This window comes from Branchiostoma floridae, chromosome 4 (genome assembly GCF_000003815.2).
Source record: "Branchiostoma floridae strain S238N-H82 chromosome 4, Bfl_VNyyK, whole genome shotgun sequence".
NCBI classification, from domain to species: domain Eukaryota; kingdom Metazoa; phylum Chordata; class Leptocardii; order Amphioxiformes; family Branchiostomatidae; genus Branchiostoma; species Branchiostoma floridae.
Genome location: NC_049982.1, coordinates 13,830,931 through 13,856,824, shown reverse-complemented (window position 1 = coordinate 13,856,824; position 25,894 = coordinate 13,830,931). Strand labels below are relative to the sequence as shown.

Sequence of the window (25,894 nt, the reverse complement as noted above, 5' to 3'; positions counted from 1 at the left end):
ATACCATAGTTCATGTTCTTACTTTGGGATCTAAACCAAGTTTAGTTAGAAAGGCTAAGGAGTACTAACAAGATTGAAAGCACTTTCTTTAAGTGGTCTCTAAATGAGGGTAGGATATGGACACCAAAAATATGTGTCACCATCAAAAGAAACATGTCATAAAGTATGCATTTACTGCTGTAATTAATCAAGTGAATTGGAGATTTCAATCAGATTACACAAAGAACACAGAGTAGCTGCCAATTATAGAGGCAGTGTTTTCTAACAAGTTCAGAACAATTGGCTCCATATACACATTTACACAGTAACGTAATTCAATGAACATGGTTTAGATTTCAGAATGTCAAAATATTAAACTAACCAAATAAAATAAAAAAAGAGCATAATAAACACCATCTATTGTCTGGAATACCACGGTTGGTGATCTGGGGGAGTATCCTACAGCATTTCTGGCCTGAACAATGAAGTAGTATCTAGTTCCAGGCTCCAAGCCAGTAATCTTGAACTCAAGACTGTTGACATCCAAGGCTGCCTGTGCTGCCCAGTCTCTCACATCTTTTCTCGGATCAGTGGTGTACAGGACAAAGTAACCTGAAAATGGCAAATCATGATAAAATAAGTTATGGTTTTCTGAATAATCTCCTGGTGCCAAACAAAACTTTGCAGATGATTTGTTCACTTTTCAGGAGAGAATCCAACATATAAAAAAAAAGCTCTATGCAGATGCATTTCTGTTTAAAGAAAAGTTACATTGTAATACATTGTAAAATGTCCCTATTTGAAGATTACTGCAAATTGAGACTGTGTCTATATTATGTCTATATCCTCTACCAGTTGCCTAAAATGTAACCGCATTTTATCTTGATATAAAAGCCAATGAACTCCACTGAAATGGATGCATGGTTAGGTGGAAGATCAAACAGTGACACCATGAATGTTGACATGAAGTGCGCCCAGGCACACTTTCCATCTGGTTGTTGGTTTACAGATACCTTACCTGTAATCATGCCATTGGGCTCTGTAGGGGGGAGCCAGGTCAAGATGACCTGAGTTGGATTTTCCTCCATCCCTTGCACTGTGACATTCTGGGGTGCCGTGCCTGGGACTGTGAAATAGAGCCATGACACAAGTAAGTTAAGTAGCAATGTTCCAGCAAACTATTGTGATAAAGACCGTCATAGAGAAAATCCTGACTAGTTTAGAAAACGTCTTTGTCAAAGTCAATTGGAATCTTTCATGGTCACAATGCCTGATAATGCAATGCCATTACGTATCAATCCTGCTTCAGAACAGAGAGTGCAATGTAGGCTGGCATGGTGATACAACAGAAAGATACAACTGTGCTCACTTAAACCTGCCCATTTCTTTCAGTGTTTTTTTCATCTTCTTCACCCTACCGTTCATCATTTTGCTGTTCAACAAAAACAAGTCAATAGCCAAAATGTAAGTAAAACAAAAGCCATGATACTATAAAACGGGTTACTTACCTGCCTGTGCAGTCCTGTTGACTACTGAGAGACTGTATGGACTTTGTCTTCTGCCAGCCACAACTTTCACTGAAAATTCATACTGGGTGTAGGGTTTGAGACCAGCAATAAGACTCTCCATACTGGTGGAGTTCAGATAGAAAGTCTTCCTATCAGGAGCACCAAAGGGCATCCATCTAAAAAAAGAAGGAAACCTACTATGAAAGCTGTAATGTACAGTATTCAAGAAACAAGAAAGTGAATACTGATTGAACTGCCTCTTTACATTGGGTTTAATAAATGTGGAGTTGACTTGATTCTTACTGAACCAAAATCAGGAAATCAAAGGACAAGCCTGAGGTTTTTAAAACTTTCCTGCTTTAAGAATATCATCTTAGAGGCATTGATACACTCCACTAACCTTATTGTGTAAACATGACCCATTGGGGTCTGACTGTCCCTGACAGCAGGGTCTGTCCAGGAGACCAGGATGGAGTTGGGCCCCAAGACCTGGGCTTTCACTCCAACAGGAGACATCAACAGACCAGTTTGGTCAGGGGCTGCTGGGGAACCGTAAAACATCATGGAGTGTACAAAGTAATGGAACAATAGAGCAGCTATTTCTATGTTAGTTGTTACTGTGATAGCTAATAGTCCTAGCAGAGGTATTGAATCTATCTTAAACAAAAATATTGTTAACCTGAGGCCTGACAATGGTGCTGCAATGTAACATGTTATTTATGTCAATCGTCTAAATGACATGTAGCGCAAATATTACAGTACAACAGAGAAACATGTAGATACTGGATATGTCACAAAAGTATGTTTACATGATATGGATTAGGAGTCTTCATTTTACACACAAACATACTCATCGGTACCTGTTGGCGGTGTGCTGGCTGTTTCATAGACAGGTGCTCCATCTCCAATGCTGTTGAATGCAAGAAGACTCACAACGTACTGAGTGTCTGGCTCTGTAACAGGGTTATGTCAACAATTATTCATTACACATTCGTAAATTTCATCACTATTCCTGTAGCCAGAAATGTTTGATATTCAATAAAAGTCCATTTAGGATACAAAATCTCCATCAAAATGTGTCCTAACTTGTCAAACAAATCTCTTGAGCTTTCCAAATCATCTATTTGAAAATAATTCCACTTTTAGGGAACCTCACATATTACTTTTTGTACAATTACTATTTGCAAAACACAGTCACCCAATGTATCTGTAGGACGTAGTCACTATGGATTTTTGCCTCCAACTCTATCACACAAACTCCTTCTCCGATGACATGATGCATTTTGTGACCTATAAGCATTAATATTGGAACATAGCAACTTACCAAGGTTTCTTAAGACATATGTTGTAACATATGGACCGACTTGTACTTTCTCCACATCGGGAACTTCCCGCCCGTATCCAATCATGTATCCCTGCAGCTGAGTCGCAGGGCCGGCTGGGGGTGTCCACACCAGTCTGATAGAGTTGGGCCCAGGCTGCAGACGTAGAGATGCAGGACTGCCTGGTGCCTGTTCTGCAGATGTTGGGCCTGGAGGAATTGTCCAATATATGTTCAGAACTGAAAGTTTCCACAGTGTTACACAAATGGTCAACCAATGGAAAATCAATCTTATAACTTCCTTAGACAAAGCAATACTGAATATTTGAGCTTCTTACTCCCCAAAATGTTTTAGAAAATGCTTGCCTTTAGACTGACAACTAAAATAAGATTCCACTCACCACCCTGTTGTGAGGTACTGTTGACTACTGTAATGCTGTATGGACTCTGGCGTTTGCCCTCCATAATTTTGACCGAAAACTCGTACTTAGTGAACTGCCTTAGATTTGTTACACTGTACTCCAGATTGTTGGTGTTGATGTAAGACGTCTTCCTATCAGGGGAGCCAACAGCCATCCACCTGCAAGATTTCAAGGTGCTGTTTGTATTGTGGTTAAGGTTGTTGATCTCAAATCTTAACATTCTGGATTTAAATTCCCAGCAGACCCCAATTTTTGCCCTTGGGAAAGGCAGTTATCACCTTATTTCCTCACTAGATTCGGGTGAATGAGTACCTAGCTTTGGTTAGGGACACCCTGTTGGATGTTGCTGTTTGTTGTCAACTGTAAAGACTGTTCAAGTGAGACTTGGGTCACATATCAAAGTAATCGAACTAATGCTACGAAAATGATTTTGCTGCATGTTTGAATATTTGATAATGTGACAAAACATCAAATGTACACAGCACACACTTCCACACGAAGAACATGACCTTTATGGTCTTCTATTGACGAACCTTACTGTGTAGTATCTGTTCTCCACAAGCTGATTTTCAATCAAGTCGGGGTCTGTCCAGGACACCAGAATTGTGTTGGGTCCCAAGACTTGTGTCTTCAGCCCAACGGGGGGCAGGAGTGGACCAGTTGTATCAGGGGGAGCTGTATGAGGAAATGCCACAGGAGAATTATATTAAATAACAATGTTGATAAATTGTCTACTTTGTGGACTATATGTAAAAATTGGACAGTGGCAGTATCTAAAGATGCAGCTTAAATGGTGGTTCAAACCTTTTGCACCAGAAGCATTTTTCATGTATCAAATCTACTATCCAGACAAATCAAAGTAGCTGCAGAGGGGGGAAATATGACTGAACTTTTATAGATTGAAATGTAAGACTGTACTCACAAATGTCCATATAGTCTTACCAACTAAACTTAACTAAGACACAAAATGTTCCCACCTATAGGCAGAGTGTTGGTGACTTCATAGATAGGTCTTCCTTGTCCCAATCTGTTGAGTGCTCTAAGACTTATGATGTACTCTGTGTCTGGTTCTGCAAAAAAATGATTCCAATAATTATGTCTAATTTTTTTCATGAAAAGGGAATAAAATCATTTGGAATGAAAGAGAAGAAGGACATTTCTGTTTCAGAGGACATGGATCAATCTGTTTCTTTGCTTTTGAAAGTTTTTAACAAACAGATTCATTATAGCAAATTGACTCAGTATGTTCACTTGGACCAAAGTGCAGATATTCTCTTTGAACTGATTTTATGTAACTTTGATTTTTAGTTCAGGATAGATTTTCTAATCCCAGTGCCAACATATCAAATAGGTGTGGTTTGACAACAACAGTGAAAAACTCTGCCTTACCAAGATCCTTTAAGACAAAAGTCCTGAGATCCCCACCAACTCGTACAAACTGCTCATCAGGAGTGCCCCGTCCATACCCGATCTGGTACCCATCCACCTCTGTTTCAGGTACTGACGGAGCTGTCCATGTCAAGAGGATGGTGTTGGACACAGATCGCAGCTGTAGGGACCCTGGGGCTCCTGGGATTTGTGGTGGACTTAAAGACCTGGAGCCTTGAATTTACAGGAAAAAATACTAAGTACTAATTTGAAAGAGCGTTTACAAGAAATCCAGTCATAAGAAGCACACGACTGAAATGATAAGCAATACCTAATATGCGAATCTGTGTGAAGACCAACTGTATAGCTTTGACTTTACTAAGATGACACCATGTACTGGTGAAGCAGATCATATTGCATGTTGAAATTCAGCAATATCTCATTTGTTGTGTACACAAAGAAATTCCACTTACTGTATTGCAGTACCACTTGGTTTCCCTCATAGCCGTAGGCAAACACAAACAACCTATCCAGTCTGTCATTTCCAAAGTACTTGAACCTGCAGAGTTTCCACTCTACGCCATCAGAAAAACCTGTAGTGACAGTGCCCGTATTAGCTAGCTTCACTCACTTGGCAACATTCTACATCACACACGGCAGACTGTCGTTGTTGTGTATCATAATCTAAAGTAGAGCTTTTCCGACCCCTACCCAACTAACGTTAGCAAATATCAGAAGTTATGACATCAGAAAACATCCAAAATAGACAAGAGGCAACCAAAAAATAACCTTCTAGTGAAAGGTAACAAGGATGTTGTCCTTTTCATACATGATATAAAATCATTTGTCAAGAGGTTTTCATGCTACTGCTATAACACAATACCTAGCCCCTCACCAAGATGACTCTTTATCAAAAGATGGTTCAAAACATTCAAAGTCTGAAAAAAAAGTTAACATCTGAAAGATAAAGGCTCCAGACTGAACCAGATATCCGTTTTCTCCCTGATCATGTACACTGCAATCAAAACTCAGTCTTAATACATTTTTTTATCAACAGTTAAGCCTACTACCAAACCCAAAGTGAGTCATGAATGTCTTTTTGTTCACATGGCAGTCTTTACAAAATCTGACGATGCTTTGAAATCGTGATTATCTATTGAAACATACCATCACTGAGTTCATCAACAGTAGTGATTTTTGTATCCCCACACTCAGCACTGCAGTCTGGCGATTCCCTTGCTATGCAGTCTCCACAGACACGCAGCCGCTCACACATCCCTGGACAGGTCTGCAAGGACAGTGGGACTCATCTAGTTAAAGCCAAAAGTCTCTCAGGAAGCTCAAGCCATATTTATGTATATGGAGGTTGTAAGCCAGTTAAGGTAAGAACATCTAACTGTGAAAACTCTAAGCATTATTTGGTTTGAACTTTTAAAGTGGTTTAGAAAATGTAATACTGATAGATGCTAAACGTACGATGTATATGATTCTCAAACTACCTTAATATCAAATAAATGTACATTTTCAAGAAAAAGGCACTATTGTAAATTAATACTATTTTGCATTAACATTCTTACTGGGCAGTCTTCACAGTGTGGCCCACGGTAGCTTCCTTGACACTGGCAGACGCCACAGCTGCATGTTCCACGGTCGTTACATATCAACTGGAAAACAATTTTTGAGCCTTGAATAAACACTCAGGCAATATTTCGTCTATCAGGACAGGCAATGTAGCACACACCAGGAACATGAGATGTACTGGTAGTATTTATGTGGGGGTAAACAGCGTGATCTTAGCAAGCTCAATTTTGGTACATCAAAATTGGATGCAAACAGAAGACCACTATGTCATAGGACACTCAATTCAAAGCGCAGCCATGAAACCAAAAATGAAAGCAATTTCTACCCCATTACTGGACCTGCAGACATCCACACTTGTGGAACATTCACAGGCTGCTCCCGTCCAACCTTCTTCACAAACACACTGTCCACATTCGCATCTACCATGTTCTGTAGCAAAAAAACAAAACACAGAATGATGTGTTACCAGGGCAGGGTAGCATGTATGGGAATCTTGCATTGCAAAAGTCAGTGTGTATCTGCCATAAATTTAAGCTGTGATGATCATGTGTGTATTTTTCATCAATCTAAGCTGTTTAATCCAAAGGTCTCACAATACCCCTGCTTTTTCCTATGTAATTGTCTTATACTGATTGATATGTAATGTATTGCAGCTTTTTCTTTCAGAGATTTGAGAAAAGGCTACCTGGTCCTCCACACACTTCGCCTTGGTAGTAATCACATGAGAAGTTGTCACATTCACAGAACTGCCCACTGTATCTTTTCCCTGGATTTGGTCCTATGGGAGAACAGTCACATTCTCCGCAGATGCAATCACCTCGCCCGCTACACACCGGCTCCCCTTCCCTCCTCCTGCAGACTGATGGGTCTGCATCAGCCGAGGCATCACATTCACACATGGCACCATGTCTGCAGCAAGACAAAGTTGGACCTTGACATTACCTCTTTTTATCCATTCAAAGTGCAATGGTTAAGTGGAGTGTAGTCAAATGTTGACTCTACAACTTGCAGGATACTGTAAATGCAGAAACTTTTGCGGTGGTTTAATGTTTGCGGTTTTTGCGGTGGCCGCTTCACCACAAATCTAAAACCACCATGAACATTTTTCCACAACAGTAAAAGAACTTGAATGCATTTACAGTAATATGTTTAAAAAAAACTTAAGAATATGTTCGCAAGGTGAGAGAACAGAGAGTGATAAGCAGTTCAGCACCAAGGATAGGTCCTTTCACAGAGAGGTACTAATGATTATCAGTTCAGTGCCAAGGAGAGGTCCTGCCACAGATATTTAATAGTTGGTGGTTATACATAGTTCAGTACCAAGGAGAGGTTCTATCACAGAGCAGTAATAGTGATACACAGTTCAGCACCAAGGAAAGGTCCTATCACAGAGATGTAATAGTGATACACAGGTCAGCACCAAGGAAAGGTCCTTTCACAGAGATGTAATAGTGATACACAGGTCAGCACCAAGGAAAGGTCCTATCACAGAGATGTAATAGTTATGATTATCAGTTTACTACCAAGGAGAGGTACTGTCACTGATATGTTATATAATGTATAGTGAGAATGTTACCTCCATACGTAAGTCTTGCACGAATACCCTTACGTTTAATGAAGTGCTGGAATGGTAGTGTCACAAATTTGCTCAAGAATACCCAGAAAAAATTCCAAAGATCATCTACAGAGATTAAGCCCATTATACTTGACAAAAAAACTTCTACAAACATTATACAGGGCCTAGCTCAGAACAACTTGCATAGCTCTGGCATGCCACCTACCGGCCTGGGTCACAGCTGCAGCCTCCACAGCCATTCAGGCTGCCATGTCCACTGCAGGATGGATGGGATGGCATCTGAAAAAACAAACAAACAAACAGAACATTGTACAAAAATGTAGTATAATCAGTTCAGCTAGGAGCAATAATTTTTAACACTGCCTTATGCAAAATACTTGCCGAGGCCTGTTGTTTCTGACTAAGAGAGAAGAGATGCCGCTACAGTGAGTGTCGTTCAGTGCCTAGAAGTGGTCAATGGCCTTGCACTGAGCAAACTCCTTTAAAAAGATTTAAAAAAAACTACTACAAAGAGCTTTCTTTAGTGAAGACAAATTGTATTACACTTCACTTTCTTGCCTGAAAACCAAGCTCCTTCTGCAGTCATCTACTAAGATGCTAGTCAACTGAAAGAGGGCAGGACTTACTGGCTGTATATCATCACAGGAACACTGGCATATGGGTTCCACAGTGACACGTAGAGAATGGGGCACTCCCGCAGCCATGATGTCAAACTGTACTGGGTCTGCCTCACCATTGCAGCTCAGGAATGTGACGTTGGCTGTGTACTGCTCCTAAAAGGCCATCCATAAGTAGCATTTTCAAACATGTGTAAGCTTGTAATACAAATTCAAGTGATGGTAAAATACTGTAAATGCAAAAACTTTCGCGGCGGTTTAATGTTCGCGGTTTTCACGGCTGCCGCTTCACCGCTAATTTAAAACCACCGTGAACATTTTTCCATAACAGTAAGAGACTACAGTGCATGGTGCTACCGCGAAATTAAAACCACGGCGAAAAGTCCATTTTCCCGCTACCACAAACTTAAATGCATTTACAGTTATCAGGAAACAACATCACATAATCTGGAAGTCTCATGTAACCACTGTATATAGACTCAATCTTAGCAGGGAGGAATCTATAAACTATCAACTTTATGATACCTCAACTGTAGGACAACATCTAATTATTGATAGAACATACAGAGATAACGGTAAGCCAAGTTGAACTAAGCCTTACTCACTGCTTCTTGTGTTTCCACTTCAGGGGACACCTGGAAAATTCCACAACACATGTCTAGTATCTACCTTGAACAGCATGACCAATCAATTTTCCAAAACACAAGTTTACAAGCAGAAAGTATAAAGCCCCATTGAAACAAAATGTGTGTACAGTTTATCTTCACTTGACACATGACTTGAGTAAGGTCTAGGTTCCTAACACATGGAACTTGATATAGATATATGGAACTTGATAAACGTATATCTTGGTTTTAGTGACTTAGGCCTATCACTAAGCCCATGTTGACTTACATGTTTAAGTCATGCCGATATAAATGCAGGGGATGTGTAATGGATTTTGAAGAAAGTCCTACCTTGTGCAGTGATACCCACGTACTGTTTGCTGGACTTTGCACATAAAGCTTTGTACTGAACTTTGAGTGCAGCAGGGATGTCTAGATAAGAAACAACACTCTTTCAGGAAAAACGAAGATTTACTCAACCTTTTTTTCTTAATTCTCACTTTGTAACATTATTATTATTTGTGGAGCTTGGTTAATTCTAAAACAAAAAGAATCATCACTAGTAAAATAATCATGGACAGAAATAGTTGGATATTTGACTAAAGAAGCTAGATTCGAAATATACTTTCGCAGTATCTCACCAAGTTTCTCTTCAATACATCTTGAACAACCTCAACAATGTTTTTAGAGTCTGACTGAAGTCTGTACACACTGGAGAAGTTGGAAGGGGCAGATGATATAAGATTGGAAAGTTCCTGCAGGAATAAGGAATACAAAAATTACTCAAAGTGTTTATACAGGAATGACACAAATCATAAGATCAGGAAAAATGGCTATTTGCTACAAAACTTATCAATGATTAAGTCTAAGACATATTTTCTTTTGTTAATCAGCCAAATAATACAGTAAATGGTAAATTAGAACTTAATCAGTCAAATAGCAACTGTTGCAGTTGGTAGAGGTTATCAAAATGTAAATGTTTTACATACTGATTACCTAAACTTCAATTTTTCTCACCTCATACAGTTCTATTCTCCGAGGAGTTACTGCAAACAATGCTGACACTCTATGGTCCATCATTCTGTCTTTCAACAGAGCCACAGTAGGATAGTCCTGAGAAAACAGAAATATTATTACTGCTTAAACTCCTAACAAGTAGTCACAGTGTATAATGATATATGCATCTGCAAGACATCTTACACTTAATATCTAAGTTTGAAAATCTATGCAAATCTATCTAATGCTAGTTCACCTTTATCCGCGGTTACCTATATTCGTTGTTTTAAAAACAAGGTATCTAAGGACATCAATTGATTGAAGGTGGTTGAAAATGGTAATATTTTCAAAATATTGCAGTTTGAAACCACCATCCGTCTACTTGATATCCCTAGATACTATGTGTTTAAATGCAACGGATATAGGTTACCAGCGAATAAAGGTGAACTAGCGCTAATCCCTTGATCACAAGGTTTATGAAATTGATACAGGCAAAGGATAACATTAGTTAACAGGAATGACTTTACCCCTTCTGCTATCAGATCCTATATTGAAGATGAGTAAAAGCAGACCTGTTTTGTTGACTCAGCATCCTCTCCGTTCTCATCCAAATGGCACAGACCATCATTAGGCTCCACTATGCCGCCCAGCCTGCCGTCTCCAGCCCAGTGGAATGGGGCATCTGTCAGCACTAGGATCAAACGTGCCGCATCATGTCTCCAACCAATCTGTTCCTGCAGCAACAAGGAAGCTGTTTGAGCTTTTAGCACACCAAAGAAACCGTTTGGTAGTCCCAATTCTATATCATATTATATTAGTAACAGGGTTAGGCAGCTGAGAAAAGGCTAAAAACCATGGATCTTTTTTTTTCAGTTAAGGTCAGGGAAGTTGTTGAGTACTGTAAATGCATTTAAGTTTGCGGCGATTTAATTTCGCGGTAGCGGGAAAAATGACTTTTCGCGGTGGATTTAAGTTCGCGGTAACACCATAGACTGCAGTCTAATACCATAATAGAAAAATGTTCGCGGTGGTTTTAAGTTCGCGGTGAAGTGGTCACCGCGAAAACCGTGAACATTAATCCACCGCGAACATTTCTGCATTTACAGTATGTTATTCATGTATGGTATATCACCTATGACTGGAAACTGGAAACATTGGTAGAAATGAAATGTATGATTCAAATACTTAGCACAGGAACTAATACTGATTCTGATGCATGGGGGGGGGGTATTGTGTCATTGTCCCATGTGGCTATATATGCTCATAGTAACGAATCACAATGAACCTACCTTACAAACAGTGGCTTGCATCAAGGCATCCAACAAGCCTTCTGCTGTATCGATGTTACCAGATATCTTCTGTTCTGTGACGCTGCGTCTGAACCCGCTGAAATCGTCTGTCAGTGCCTGCACATGACGGAAGCTAAAGGCTGGTGCACAACCCGTGCAGGGTTTATCCAGGCTGTATATATAAGACATTGTCTGCATTAGTCTTGCTTTCGTAGCACACATTCTAAGACTATACATATACACATTAGCCACCATAGCTTAGATTCATATTACAAAGATGCAGATTACAAAGAATGTTAACTGTCTTTTCCATAACTTCTGCTTTAGGTATCATCTGCATGCAATAAAATCAATATTGTTGTAATCTTGTAACTCTCAAAATGTCAGAGTCCAAAAGATCAAGCCTTGGATCTTTACAATGTCTTATGAACTCTAAAGTCTTTGAGGTTTCATTGCCACAAGATTTCTGTATCAAAATCCAAAAGTTTTACTCACTTATGTGTGTTTGTGAAGGGAAGAACAGTCTTGTCCACAAATGTTCCGAACCCAAGCCGTACATGCTTCTCTCCGTGGATAACTGTCTGGACTGAATGTAAAAGATTACTGTTACTCTAACTAAGAGCAAGTGGCTCAGACATTCTCATTGGATTGACCATCAATTTACTTTACACTAGCATCAAGTTTCTTGGTTGTTATTCATGTGAACCAACGTAGCATTTTCAACTGCAAAACAAAATTCATCAAAAAAACAAAAATTGCTGGGCCACAAATCACAAAGAAGGATCCCTACTGGTTTGAGTATAATGTGAATATGTTTACTAGCCATGATTTACAATAAAGATCCTGCTTTTTAGCAAACCTATTGTATTTATCCCTTGAAGTTATTTCTTTGAAATGGTATATAATACACTGAAGACAACTTTACCACTGACATACCAAGTTTGTCTAGGGAGTCCCAAAGCAAGAAGAGGTCATCGGCCATAGATTTGGACATGTCCATGAGAATGTACAAGTCAATGGCCTTGACAGAAGGAGGTGGTGGTGGCAGCACCTCAAAATACAGTGGCAGGCTCCTTCCTATGGTAGAAGAAGAAAAAAATATCCATACTGAACTATAGATACAATCTCATGAAATACTGTTTGTGGAAAGAGAAGTGAGTTGAAGGTGACTACTTGAAAATTCTCCTTGATAAAAAGAAAGTGTTGAAATTTAATTAAGTCGAATTTCTTCTGTGAGCCTTCTGTAACCCAGCCTGCACAATACAGAAATGTATTGTTACAAACTATACATATTAACTCACATAAGAAATCACAAATGGATCAAGACATACTGCGTATCACATACACATCTGTCCAAACATTTACAATAGTGGTCTATGCATTCTTTTGTGAAGACTAAATTACTTATGACACACTTCATCGGGAGGAAGCCCGTAGTTTGGTCTCACCTGGCCTCATCTTCATGACAGCCTCTTGTGGACGGAAAAAAAGATACTTGTTGTCTGGAGAGTCAGGTTCATTCTATATAACAGAATAGTTATTGCTTCAGTTGCTGACAATGTTTACAAATACTGTTTTGTACTGTGTAATGTGCTTCCTTAGAAGAACACAATAAAGAAAATTACAACTCTTCTAACATAACAGTTTTTTTACTTGCAGGGTTAAAATGTTTTACATTTGTACATGAAAGAATGCCACAAAGGAATCGGCATACAACAGCCAGTTATCCAGCACAACAGTAGATCTATATCTTTAATGTACGGCTAATATATGGCTGCCCTTCGGTGTAACACACCAGCTAGTAAATAATGTGAGATATATCTACCCTGGTGATCAATGTTTCACTCCTGGGGCTCATGACATCCTCTGTGGGGCATCCTCGGTCTGTGAGCCGGTGAACCATGTCACAACGGGAACCTGAGAACTCCTGTAGGCAAAACAGCATATTTTCAGCACCAGGGACAGGTAAACATGACACTTAGATGATATATTTTACTAAATACATGAATTGACAGTATAAGCAGAATGCAAAGAGGAAATGCTTAGGAGATTGAAAATTCATGATTCCTACTATCTTAGATTTCCATCATACTACCATATAAGCTTCTGAAATGTGTTTTGTGTTGACAAATTTTTCAGGAAAAACATGTAATATTCACAAACCTGTTCAGAACACCAGCCGCACCAAAAGGCAGTCTGCAGACAGTCAGAACAGTTGCCAGACCCCAGCTGCTGACAGAGTCGGGAGCCAAACTGTTCCATGTCTTCCCCTGGCATCGGGCTCCAGACACTAGGTGCATCACGCTTTTGCCGCACACTTATATTGAAAAAAAGAGACGACTTTCTGCTTAGCTTTCCCACACTTTGCAATCTTCAGATCTCAAAGAGCTCCTGGTTAAGGTATCTGAGTACCTAAAACATTCTACATGCAACAAAATTGAGTGTGAATGTCAAAACTTCTGCTAAGTACAAAAGCTAGGTGGTGTCTTATTACATAAAGTTGCTAAAAAGTTTATGTAAAACTCACCTCAGAGTTTTGACTTTTGCCTCAATCAGCAACGAAATAGATGCCTGTTAAGGAAAAGGAAAACTGTCAGGTGAACACAATTTATGATATCTCAATATCACAACTGCATATCACAACTGCATATTCACAATAACAACCAGTAATGCTTGTTCACCTTTACCCGTTGGGTAACTTATGTCTGTTGCTTTTAAAACAGGGTATTTGGGGATGGATTTTGTTTTCCACCTCAATGGACGTTGATTTCAAATTGCAATATTTTCAGTATATTGCAGTTTGAAACTACTACCCTTCAGCTTCATGTGCCTTAAACATCGGATAACGCTATAGGTTACCCCATGGATAAACTAGCGTTTTACTTCATCATTCAACATTACACAAAGCACCATACATGCTGACTACAGTGAGAATTACGAACAAATGTCAGTACCCACCTTAGATACAGGACTCTTGGTATCAGACTTGATTTGTGCACAAGTGTTAAATGTTAGCTGGTTGCCCCGATGCACTTCCTTGAAGGAAACAGTAAACCAAGAACAAGTGCCCATTAATTGGTGTTTTGGTATTCTTGAATTTTAATAGCAACTTTAACACCTACTTTGCAGACATATGAGATATGTTAAATGTGTGAAATATGTTACATTCACAGTTGCTTTGCTACTTAGGTCTGTCCTTGGTACTGAAAATGTGCTGTTTTCCAAGAGCACCTTTGTCTTCAAAACAAACAACTCAACGTCTCATTTATCCTGTAACATTTATGGAATAAGATTTACTGGCATTTCCTACAACAGTCTCAACATCTTTTTATAAAACTATCCATATTGTCTCAAAACTTTAAGCCTTTTCATGTGCCTAGCAACTCAAGGCCAATGTAATTGTTTTTAATGATGACATTGTGATATACAGCACCTTCAGGGCTACATCGCCCATGGCCTTTCCTTCTAGATTAATGAGCACTTCGTCTCCTGCTGCAAGGCGTCCAATGGTGCAGCTGTATACATGCCAACTGGCTGCGCTTCTAATACACTCCTCCTGAAACAACCAATGGCCCAAATGTCAGTCAAAAGGTATCACACGAATAATCCCAGAATGTTGTTGCATAGTAGAATCCCCTATAGGTAGAATGGTAGAGCCCAAAGAGTTCACAGAGTTGTGAGATAAAAATGGAATCAGATGTGTGTTGGGTGATCACCACAAGGATAAACCTGCAAGCTTCTGACAGAGAGAAAGGCTGTGAATGGATCCTAACTTGAGAATATCCAGCTAGTAATATCATCAAACCTACAAAGGTAGCAATGTAGCAAAGATATCTGTGGTCAAACAATGATTAAAAAAATGCAAGCATGATTCTAAATTGTTCAATGCATAATCCAGGAAAGATAATGGTTCTTACCTCAACCATCTTCCAATTGGCCTGGGTGACTCCAATGATGTCAGCTTTTCCCGACCAATCAGATGCGAGTATCTATACAGCAAATGAAACAGTGACAACAAATGACTACATGACTGTCTCTCTCTCTCCCAGCTAGCTTTGATCCCCAAAGTGTGCAGGGCTTTCAATATGTCAGTTTTGAAGACTATGACGAAATTCAATTTCCTATCATCCCCAATACTTGCTTTCAGCTAAATGAGATCATTCAAAAGTAAATTCTAGCTTGTACATAGAAGGGAAAATGATGAGGAATAGTCTGAAAAAAAACACTTACAGAAGGAAATGATTTTGCCTGATAAAAAATGGATTACTTACTGGCTCATCTGTCTCCTGCTTACAGGAGACCTCTGCAACTCCGTCCTGTTCAGAAACAATATTTTCTTATCACAAAAGGTTGTCAAATGAGTAACTCACAATCATTGTATGGGGAAATTTCTATACACGCATCTTGATGTGAACTGTGGACTTTGATGAATCCATTTTCAAAGTATCAAATCTCAAGTGGAGTCTGTGCGTAAACGGTTGGAAACGGTCTCTCTTACTACAGTTTTCAAGTCAGTCCGGGGAAGAGCACCATCATATATGTCCACATTATTCCGATGGATGTCACCCCCGACCCTAAGGGTCAACACACGTGCAGCGTCTACACGGTTACGGGACTATGACCCCCACTTGCTTCAGTTGCCACATGTCAGAGTGACGTCATTTCGCGGGAGTCTGCAGTACTACGGTGTGCAGCTGTGGAACAAGCTTTCTCATGAAAAACGAAGCATGATGAAGTTCAGGACATTTAGGCACCAATTACACCTAATGGCTTAGTAATGCTATTTTTTACAGTATGTTGTTATTCATTGTTATTGTGTTGTTTTTATGTATGCGCATGTGCCCAGGATTGCCTGAAAAACAGGTCAACGCTGACCTGAGATGTATTCCTGGTAAAATAAATAAACTGAAATTAACTTACATCACCCATAGACCATGGATTAATTTTCAAGTTAGTTCAAAGTCAACACTTTGCTATATTCTTTAAAATCTTTCACTACCAACCTTTCCTGTTGCTGATCCCCATGTGAAGAGTTGGCCATTCGAGATGCTGACTGGGAGAAACAGGTACAAGGTAGTCGATTTCCTCACCTTTGGGCCCTGATTCAATACCTAAAAATAATCACCATTACATGAAGTGTCTCCTAGAGTTACAAGAGTGAAGGGGAAAGAGAAATATGAAAGTAGCACATGGTGGTTTACATGCAAAAAAACAACAACTTGTTCGCTCTTCCATGTAATTTCCATTTGTTCAGTTTGTTCATTGTCTAGCCTAGTGAGTCATGACACATAGGGCCGGCAGTAAGTTTCCCTGCTGTTTAATTAGCAGGGCAAATCTTTACCAGGAGGGTGCCTCTGGGACCCCAATCTTACGTGTAACTAATTGGAACCAGAAGCTCAACTGCAAGGCTGCTGCCATTTCAGCTACTGGGACATCCCATGCAATTTTCATAGTCCCTGAAAAATCTATACACGCCATCTCAAAAGACATTTTCTCCACCCCATTGAAAACTGTCTCCATCTGTAAAACTCACCTGGTACAGGAACTGGAAATCCATTGGCCCTGCTCCATGACTGATGTACATGTTTGCTGGCCGGCTAGTCCTGAGGGGACAAGTTTGAAAATCAATAATACAGGCAACAAGACAGGAACAAATAAAGGTTAAGTATGTATGTATGTATGTATGTATGCATGTATGTATAGTTAACAACACGCCTGACCATCAAATTCTAATGTCATATATGTATCTACTGTATGCTGAATTAAATGAAGAGGTTTCTGTACAAGGTTTGGAAAAGTAAACATCAGTACTTACCCGCGAATGTAAAAACCGTCACTTTTGTCTTCTGCAATCCTAAGCTGTAAGAAACAATAATCTGGTGGTAAGGAACATTTTGCGTCATATTTGCTGTTTTAGATTACAGAAACACATGATTTAAAAATTGCCTCTTTATGGAACTATGATAGTTTCTATCATCCACCTTTAGTTATCTATACAAGTTTTGCTTTCTGTGCTCTCAACAAACATTCAAATTGAGCTACATAACATTACCTCCAGTGCCACACTTGTGTTGGAAGTTGGATGCAGCATGGGGTACATGTTGAATGAAGGAGGTATGCCAGTGCTGCTGTTGGAAAGGCTGGGAACCTTGAGAGTGTAGTCCAAAGTCACTTGTATTGGGCTGAGGTCTGTCACACCTTCCTGCATGTGATCCACAGTGACAGGCATATTTATTAGTAATCATAGTATATATCCTGGAGTTTGAGTAGAAATAATTTCTCAACTTCATCATACAGCAATTGGGGTAGGAATACTCTCTCTTAAATTAGGGGTATGGTGGGAATGCTCTCTCACATTCATTACATAGTAATCTGAGCAGGAATGTTTAAATTCTGGTGAGAGAAAAAAAGTCACAAAGTCACACCTTTATGTAAGCCTTGACTTTGACTGTCTTTGCCCTCCCAGAGGCTGTAGGTAAGCGAACGGACCGCTGTAGAACATGTTTCCTGGCTCCAGGGAAGAACACTCTCATCTGACCAGTCCTGTCCCTGTACGGCTTGTCTAGTTCCAGGCGGATAGACACACCTGAATGGATAATGGTCACAATTCTTACTTCTCTAGATGGGGCTATGTTGATCATTAAGTCCCTTAGTTCTCTTAAATATCAAAGTAAAATCCTAGCAAAAGATAAAGAAATGGAAAAATGTTTTAACCTTGTGTTAGCAGCCATCAAAAAGTGTATAACAACTTTGACATATCTTTCTTAGGTACTTACGGAAGCGCCTGTTATCAACTGCCTCATCACCAGTGGCTGTCCGTTGAAAAATCATGTCAACTTCAAAGCTGCAACAGAATTGTGCAAGAGAAAAATTTTTCATCTAGCAATTTACACAAAGTCTAAGAATAGAATAGGTCATGACTACTGAAATACGTTTATTTGCTGCATTATTTTTAATTTATATCTTTGTTATGAAACATAATTAAGATATCCATGATATGGAATCTCTGAAACTTTTATGTTTGCTTAATGTTTTTAAAGGAAAAGCTGACCCACCATGGCACTTTGCGTCCTTGGCGCATGGCACAGCCTGGGAGCACCATGTTCATGTCCAGCACAGGAGGGTTCACGCTCAGCCCAGGCTGGACATGTATGATGGGGCGGGACCTGAGGAAAGAGACAAGATTGGCAGGAACTTAACAGATATTGCAGTTGAAGTGACATAAAGTTTTTATTGTGACTAAATTACTTCTTAGCACTGCAAATAGTTATCAAATTCAGATGTAAGTTGTCTTAATTTCCACATTTCATTGTCTTTCTGAAGATAGTTATGGCATTGATATTGATAATGCAATACCATTGGTATTATTACAACATCACCATGCCCTGTGAATCCTTACCTGAGGGAGACAACAGTATCAGATTTGAAAGCTCCAACAAGCAGGTCAGGATAGCTGTTTCCATCCACATCTAGCCCTCCTGACAGGCTAAATCCAAACGTCGTCAGGCCAAGGTCTCCAGGCAGTGATGAGCCATCAATCCTCTACACATGACATAATTGCAAAATCAAACAAAAGCAACATTTTCTCCTGTTGCATTGTCAAAGCACATTGTAATTATCTTGTTATGGCATCACTCCTTTTCCCAGTCAAAATAGCAGAAGGTCAGTCACTGTAGATCAAAAGTGAATTCTACTGTGACATCACATTAGCTAGATAGATTGTCAATATATTTTAAGAACCGTCCGACTGACCTGGATATTTGTAGTTCTCAGCCCATTTGCACTGCCCTGGATGATGTACACAGTGCCACTGACTCCCTCAAAAGGTGCTCCAACAGCAATATCTGGAACAGAAATGTTTCAAAGAGCTTAACATAATGTCCCTTCCTTGTGCAATTGCTACGCAGTTAGAATTAGTTTGCTTGTTCATAATAACTTTCTTCAGGATCTATAGTTACCAGTTCTTGGCATGTTTGACCAGTTGCTGATGTCACGACAGTCACGTATACATAAGATCACATGTTAATACGGTCACCTGTTTGTTACTCTCACAAGTTTACATTCGGGAGTGACAGGTCATTATTGATCCTGAAGAAGGTGACAGTTGTTGAAAATTTGATCCGTGTATGCCTTTGTGTTGGAAGAAAGTTAAGCATTGCACTAGAGTATTTATTAAGTAAATAATATGGACAACAATGCACAGCCATGGGTATGTTAAATGATGTTACTGTTGTAGAAAAGAAATCTTTGCAAACCTTGAAAGCCATCCTTGTTCAGGTCCCCAGCATTTGTCACTGCCAGGCCAAAGTGGGAATGTCGGCTGCCATACTTGACAGAGAATGGTTCCCCTTCAAACAGCTTAGGACAAGAGTTTGATAAAAACATGCATTTTAACAGATTACTATTAGAAACTAACACAAAATGCCTACTAGAAGTTCCCTAAACACCTCTGATCAATCAAAATGTGTAAAACTCAAATGTCACCACGGATGAAGAGTTACTCTGTTGTCACCTCATTCCCAGACATTGAAGTCTTGTACACATAAATAGCACCGCCCTGATCACCTGCAGTGTTGAAGTAGAACGGGGCTGCAACTATGAGGTCTGGGACACTGAAATATAACCAAAAATGTTTTTTTACAACATTGTAGATAGCGTTACATGTGTATCACAGTCTATGCTATAAAGGATGTCAAATCAAATCACTTGACCCTCATAAAAGTTTTTGATCCCTTTCTTTTTTCTAAAGAGGGGGATCATTGGGGAGAACATTTAACTTCACTTCTTACCTGTCTCCAGAGACATCAGCATTGCACAAGGCGTACCCAAACCCAGCTGCCAGCTGCTGGCCCTCTATCGTTGTCTGAGTCTTCCATTCGGATTCATCATCAAGCCATCTGTACACAACAACAGCACCTGCAAGAGTGGAGGGGTGGGATAGGATGGGGATTAAACGTTTAACCCCAAAAAAGTTTGACAACAGAAAGACCTACATGAATCTATGGCCAGCTTGGCTAGCTGCAGTTGGACTTCCTAGAGCACTGTATTTGCTCTTTCTTAGAAAGATAATGGGTAATAAAATATGATGACATCATCTATAACGTCAGAATACCAAAATCCACATTTCATAACCTTTTGTCCCTATTAGCTATTAATTAATATTCAGTACAAAAACAGTTCTATCACACTCTTTATCAAGAAAGTAGTGGAAACCCAAAACACTAAATCAGCCAATCGGAATTCACTCTTACTGGAATTATCACATTCTTCTATCCCATTGACACCTGTTCCTGTACAGTATTATCCTGACCTTTGCCACCAGCAGCCCTTGGTGCCCCTGCCACAAATTTCACACCCTGTGTAGTGTCCATCACAGTCACTGAGAAACCTGTAAGGACACAACAGTCAACAGTACAAACTGTAAGGAACTGTGTGAAAAGAATTTACATTTTTTGTAAGTTTTTGTAAACTTCTTGTGAGTTTTCCTTACAAAACTGGTATACATTTATTTCTTCACCATTATTTTCATCTGAGTGCTAGGAGTAATCTTTCAACTGCATATGACAGCTACTAGTACTCTAGTACTGCAGTTTACGAGTAAAAGATTATGACAGATTTGGGAAATAGTACCTAGATATCCATCCTCCCCTTCTCTGTCTTGCTCCTCTGTACTGTAGATGCTCGGTGCATTCTCCAGCTCCAGGGATGCCAGGGAATCAGGGTCTCCCTTGTGCCGCACAAACACCATGCCTCCTGGAGACACAGAACAGATCAACACATTCATGTATTACATCGTCAAGTTCAGGTTTATTTTATTTTATTTAGTTCAGGTTTCCTCATGTAATGTAAGAAGTAAGATCAACAGAGAACACCAGTCCTTGCTTTTGCCTCCCTTTGGAATATATTAGATGAAAGGCAAAAGAAGGTTGGAAAGTTGGGTAGAAGGACAGAATAAGCATACACTGCGATGCCTCACCTTGGCTATAGTAAACAGTAGGAGTTCCCATTGCGAGGTCAACTCTATCATCATTGCTATGCTGCAAAAAAAGAAAAGACATTGATATTCAATGCATGAAAGATGATTATTCACACTCCATTGATGCCTGACTTGAATATTCTAACAAACTTCTGTTGGCACAGCATAGAATAAACACCTTTGGTTACCTGAAAAATACTGGCCCCTATCCCAGACAGGCAGTGTGAGGACCCGCTTGAGGGGCCTGAGAACATATTACATGGTTCCCACATCCCTGGCCCCGCGTCTCCGGCGTCCACCAGAGACAGATCTGCTCGCAGGTGGTAGCACCTCCCCACCAGCCGAGCCTGTCCGCTCCGACTGAATTGCTTCACTGAGGGATCGTTCCCCTCCCAACGAGTGAACCGTGGTGCACACACCTGTAAGGAACATGGAGTCATGAAAGAGGAGAAAATTTGTAACCAGGCATTTCTATCACGCTACAATTCCCATTTAGATTCATATAATATTTCTAGATTGAAGTAAAAGCAATACATTTTACAGCATATGTACACATGACAAACATTCTCAAGTGGTTTGATGTGAAGTACATGTGCATTCTTATGTTGTCTGTCACCTGAAACAGCACCAGAAGTACAGAACTGAAAACCTACCAAGACATGTCTCCCTGGTCCTGCACTCTGTAGGGTCACACCAAGCCAGCGACCTGATAGACTTTGAAGAGCCTGGGGGATTGCTGAAACCATCATAAAAGTAATATGTTGCATATTTTCTGATTTTTGGTTGTGTCATCATACCTGGCCACAAGATGTTTAAGTTGAAAGAAAATTAGCATATAAGATATGTCATAATATAATCCCTTCTCGAAAACAGACAGAAGCTGGCAAAAAAAACTGTATACTGAATTGAGGGCAAAGGAGGAAAAGAAGCATTATAGGATCTTATAGAACTTTATTTTTCTAAATCAAATCTCATTGTACTAGTCAAGGCTGGAGTTCCTACCAGAGTCAATATCAAGGGGGTTGCAGTCTTCACTGAAGGTGGAAACCGGACAGGTGTATACCATCCCTGTCTTCAAGAACGGTTCATCAAAGTAGTTTGCTTGAGGGGCTCCTACAAGAAATCTGAAGAAGCAAAGTCAGTAAAAAAAATAATTGAACATGAACTACAAGTGTGTTGCGTCATTACAGTAATTGCCTTAATTGCTACTTGGTACAGTAATCAAAAGCGCTAGCGAACAATTACAGCATTCGATTCAATTTCTACTAGTCAACACAAACTCTGCTATCCCGGGCCCCTCCCCGCAGAGGCCGGCAGATGTTGAGCGAGATTCAATCCTGCTGAATTTCTACCAACGTTACTATTTTACAATTTGCACCATGACATACTTCTTATATGCTCAAAGAATACATGCTCATGGTTGTCCAATCTAAACAGTTAAACCGTTTCTGGCAACAGTCGGTTGTCGACTTCACAACAGACTTGCCAGGCGATCAAATTTAACAGTGAACGTTCCAGAAAGACTTCTGTCGAAAACCACGGGAAGCATTTAACGCCTTAAAGATTACGAGTGACCTTCTATTAACCTTTGGGCGATTAGCTGTCGAACTTAATCCTGTAGTATTTGGACATGTGGTATTTATCTAAGACGGACGAATCACTGTAGACAGCGAGCTGACCTCAGCTGACCTTGTTCCCACGCGACTGCCTCGAACTTTGTAACCCTAAACCCAAAGCCTAAATCGATTCGGACGTGTCTTGGAAAAAAAGGTAACGAAGTTTGAGCCTTTAGGATGCAGATTTTGTCTTGCATTTAATCTGATTTTGCATGGGCTTAGAAAAAATGTGACATTGCGATCATAGACATCATAAAGTTCCATACATATCAGAATTACTGTAAATTGCCTTGTTTTCATCAACAAGTGAGCTGAACCTTTCCTAGAGGACTTTTGAGTCGCCGAGATGACCTGAGATGAGGCTTTTCAATGTTATGAAGGAAGGGAGGTATCCTGGTTGTTCATGAATTGTAAAATACGAAATGCATGAAAATGTTTAGAATAACTTTTCAGAATCCCCCTCATTTTAAGTTAAAGATCAAACGAGCAATAACATTTTTCAAGTTTTTGTTTTAAACCCCTTAATGAAGCTGAGGCGCACTGCCGTCCCAGCAAAGGCGTACAGGACCCAATGTGTGACCTTTTGACTCCACCTCTTGAGAAGTAGACAGGAAGCAAATTGCAACCAGAATCTGTCAAAACCATGTCATTAAGGAGGAGAACTAATCGAACCCGACAAATTGTGATGGGCTCCGTATTCTTCCTATCCTTACTTTTCAGAAGTTATTCCTTTTATTCTTATATCATCTTTCATTTACGTGTCGAGGTATGGTAATAATTTCTAAAGATTAAACCACAGAATTTTCGATCGCTTCTGTCCGTCTGACCGTGTAAATTGAACGTCCCTTCTCTCACATCTGGCGGTCACTTCAGGTTACAGTATGTGCCACCAGCGGGCCGGGCTTGAGGATAGATTCCCCCACATACGTGACGCATTCCTAACCAATTACACAAGTATTCTTCAGGTCAAGAGTGCAAACGGATCTCTGGTCAGAGATCAGCTGTATCTGGAAGTTTTGCATTGTTCGTGTGAATTCGGCAACATTACGACGAGATTACAATCTTTACCGCCTTGAGTGGAGAATAAACTGTGAAGTCATGATATTGCATAATCATCTATATCTACAGAATCCCTGTTGTGGCAGGTTTTGTGCCTCAGCGTGAGGCCTCTGTCCATTATGAAGACCAAGGTCAAAGCTAACGTTCATTAATGAAATCAGTAGGTGATGACATGCCCCCTCTCCTTCACCCCTACCCAGAGGATGATTGATTTTCGTAGAAAGTTTCAGGTCTTTCAGGGTTATCTACCCAGAAATAACGCTGCATTCTGCAGAAGATTGAATACGTCTACGCAAAAGCAAGGAGGTCCTTTTTTTCTAAAACTCCTTGCCAAAAGCTACCAAATTGGATTCACTGAGAAAACTTTGACTGCATGAAAGATGGATCTCTTGACTCAAGTTTCAGTCAAATCTTTCAGTCAAAACAGGACAAGTCTGCGTGATGTTTTACGGGGTTGGTTGTTTCAGGTATCATGTACGATGTACTAGTATACTGTATCATCAAGGAGCTTTTAAAATGCTCCTTGATATTATGTACGCCTAACGGTACACCCAACAGACGTTACAGCACGCAACCAATACGAAATAACGTTACTTAACTTTCTGTCTTATCTAACTTTCTGTCCCAGAAAAGAAGTTCGGTACACAGACTGAAATGAGACTCACTTGCTACATTACGCAAAAGGTCAATAGGTCAGCTACTTTAAACTTGACTTCTTGGATAACCTATCCTTATCTAATACTTAGCTTTTGCGTGCCCCGTGGGTCATTTAGGTTAAGCTGCTCGCTGAACTTGACAGAGTTGCACACAAAAAATCGATTGTAGATACTTACAACGTTGAACTGCTGTTGTCTGCATCCACTCGATGTAAAGCGACAGAGAAACCAAACAAACTGCCTGCTTCTCCCCTTTTCACGATCGGAGCTAGCGTGTCCACATTGAATCCAGAGGCTAACGATACAAGGAGTCCGACATACAGAACAACGCGAGGGCAAACGTTGAGAAGTTCCCAGACCGCCATTTTTGTCCGAACTGCGTCCCCGACGACTATCTGGCACTTCCGATAAGACAGTTTACTTGGTGCCCACACGTGGTTCGCATATCTAGTCCATAAAACCCTCTGGAGAGTGATAATTACCCGCGCGGTGGCCAATCGTTAGCCTTAATAGTCGTGAAAATGGGAACCAGAGATTAGACGTGATGTGCTCAGAATGAGTGATTGTTGAAGCCGCGATATGCTTGAGTAGACTCTCTGGTCCAGGCTGTACATGTGTTCATGCAAGGACGTCCTTGTCACGAGAAAGCAACTCTTGCGGACGACGCTGGCATGGCTGGAGGCGGGTTTTATAAGACTCGGTAGTAACTCTGGGGTAAAAGTGATTGATCATGCCCCAAGTTTCCCGCCTCAAGCGCGAGTGGCCGACCCTGATAACGCTCGGCAAACATCGAACCTCGGGAGCAATCCCAGCCGGTCCGTGACTAGAGAAAGTCAGATGTCAACTGGCTGTACGACTTCATGGTCGAGACACTTGATCTCCAAGGCAAGCTCCGACCCCGTTGATAGATAGATACACCCCATTTGGAGCTTTTTCAATAGTTTCCGTCCTGTTTTTGAGGTCATCTCTGCTTTGCTGCTCTCTTTTGTATGTTAATTGACTCATCTACATTTGATATAAACAAGGATTCATTCTCGAAGCATGCCCCGCGATCTAATCCCCATATGATAAACTGAAATTTCAGCCCTTTGGTAAACATAGAAATGCCCTGTTCTTTTTAGTCTTTTTAGGCAAACTGTTTGTCTACCCTCCTACTCTCCAAGCAGAGGTTGAGTCGCGTAGATAGTAGTAGTAGGAAAAATTACACTGGCGCTCCAATTTTTCAGACTACACTGTACTACTATATCTACAATCTACGCGACTCAACCTCTGCTTGGAGAGCATACCCTCCTATCAAACTTCTGCAAAGAGAAGAGCTGCATTCA

General features: G+C 40.2%; 1 protein-coding gene across 3 annotated transcripts in view; it reads right to left on the bottom strand.

Annotated features, from left to right (window-relative positions):
• The window catches only part of LOC118412872, a 33,396-nt gene extending 7,938 nt beyond the window's left edge, over nt 1-25,458 (bottom strand). For 2 of the 3 annotated variants that reach the window (XM_035815923.1, XM_035815925.1), the window contains exons 1-52: nt 24,747-25,458; nt 22,241-22,362; nt 21,892-21,974; nt 21,427-21,657; nt 21,239-21,299; nt 20,893-21,015; nt 20,573-20,650; nt 20,052-20,178; nt 19,775-19,874; nt 19,518-19,620; nt 19,015-19,106; nt 18,662-18,804; nt 18,318-18,428; nt 18,039-18,106; nt 17,688-17,848; nt 17,315-17,464; nt 17,078-17,121; nt 16,796-16,865; nt 16,266-16,373; nt 15,534-15,578; nt 15,180-15,251; nt 14,696-14,818; nt 14,221-14,298; nt 13,790-13,833; nt 13,426-13,579; nt 13,088-13,189; nt 12,711-12,783; nt 12,199-12,339; nt 11,758-11,848; nt 11,263-11,434; nt 10,546-10,707; nt 9,995-10,090; nt 9,619-9,732; nt 9,329-9,409; nt 8,978-9,007; nt 8,382-8,528; nt 7,961-8,034; nt 6,865-7,088; nt 6,505-6,608; nt 6,176-6,262; nt 5,766-5,886; nt 5,072-5,191; nt 4,620-4,832; nt 4,208-4,300; nt 3,764-3,905; nt 3,210-3,388; nt 2,812-3,018; nt 2,348-2,440; nt 1,888-2,029; nt 1,488-1,663; nt 998-1,105; nt 394-591 (exon numbers count right to left, since the gene is read on the bottom strand). In XM_035815923.1, coding sequence (XP_035671816.1) covers nt 394-591; nt 998-1,105; nt 1,488-1,663; nt 1,888-2,029; nt 2,348-2,440; nt 2,812-3,018; nt 3,210-3,388; nt 3,764-3,905; nt 4,208-4,300; nt 4,620-4,832; nt 5,072-5,191; nt 5,766-5,886; nt 6,176-6,262; nt 6,505-6,608; nt 6,865-7,088; nt 7,961-8,034; nt 8,382-8,528; nt 8,978-9,007; nt 9,329-9,409; nt 9,619-9,732; nt 9,995-10,090; nt 10,546-10,707; nt 11,263-11,434; nt 11,758-11,848; nt 12,199-12,339; nt 12,711-12,783; nt 13,088-13,189; nt 13,426-13,579; nt 13,790-13,833; nt 14,221-14,298; nt 14,696-14,818; nt 15,180-15,251; nt 15,534-15,578; nt 16,266-16,373; nt 16,796-16,865; nt 17,078-17,121; nt 17,315-17,464; nt 17,688-17,848; nt 18,039-18,106; nt 18,318-18,428; nt 18,662-18,804; nt 19,015-19,106; nt 19,518-19,620; nt 19,775-19,874; nt 20,052-20,178; nt 20,573-20,650; nt 20,893-21,015; nt 21,239-21,299; nt 21,427-21,657; nt 21,892-21,974; nt 22,241-22,362; nt 24,747-24,934 — 6,169 coding nt within the window. In that variant the 5' untranslated portion in view covers nt 24,935-25,458. The remainder of the gene's footprint in view (nt 1-393; nt 592-997; nt 1,106-1,487; nt 1,664-1,887; nt 2,030-2,347; nt 2,441-2,811; nt 3,019-3,209; nt 3,389-3,763; nt 3,906-4,207; nt 4,301-4,619; nt 4,833-5,071; nt 5,192-5,765; nt 5,887-6,175; nt 6,263-6,504; nt 6,609-6,864; nt 7,089-7,960; nt 8,035-8,381; nt 8,529-8,977; nt 9,008-9,328; nt 9,410-9,618; nt 9,733-9,994; nt 10,091-10,545; nt 10,708-11,262; nt 11,435-11,757; nt 11,849-12,198; nt 12,340-12,710; nt 12,784-13,087; nt 13,190-13,425; nt 13,580-13,789; nt 13,834-14,220; nt 14,299-14,695; nt 14,819-15,179; nt 15,252-15,533; nt 15,579-16,265; nt 16,374-16,795; nt 16,866-17,077; nt 17,122-17,314; nt 17,465-17,687; nt 17,849-18,038; nt 18,107-18,317; nt 18,429-18,661; nt 18,805-19,014; nt 19,107-19,517; nt 19,621-19,774; nt 19,875-20,051; nt 20,179-20,572; nt 20,651-20,892; nt 21,016-21,238; nt 21,300-21,426; nt 21,658-21,891; nt 21,975-22,240; nt 22,363-24,746) is intronic. The other variant, XM_035815924.1, reaches the window with a different exon arrangement.
• Between the last annotated feature and the right edge of the window lie 436 nt (nt 25,459-25,894).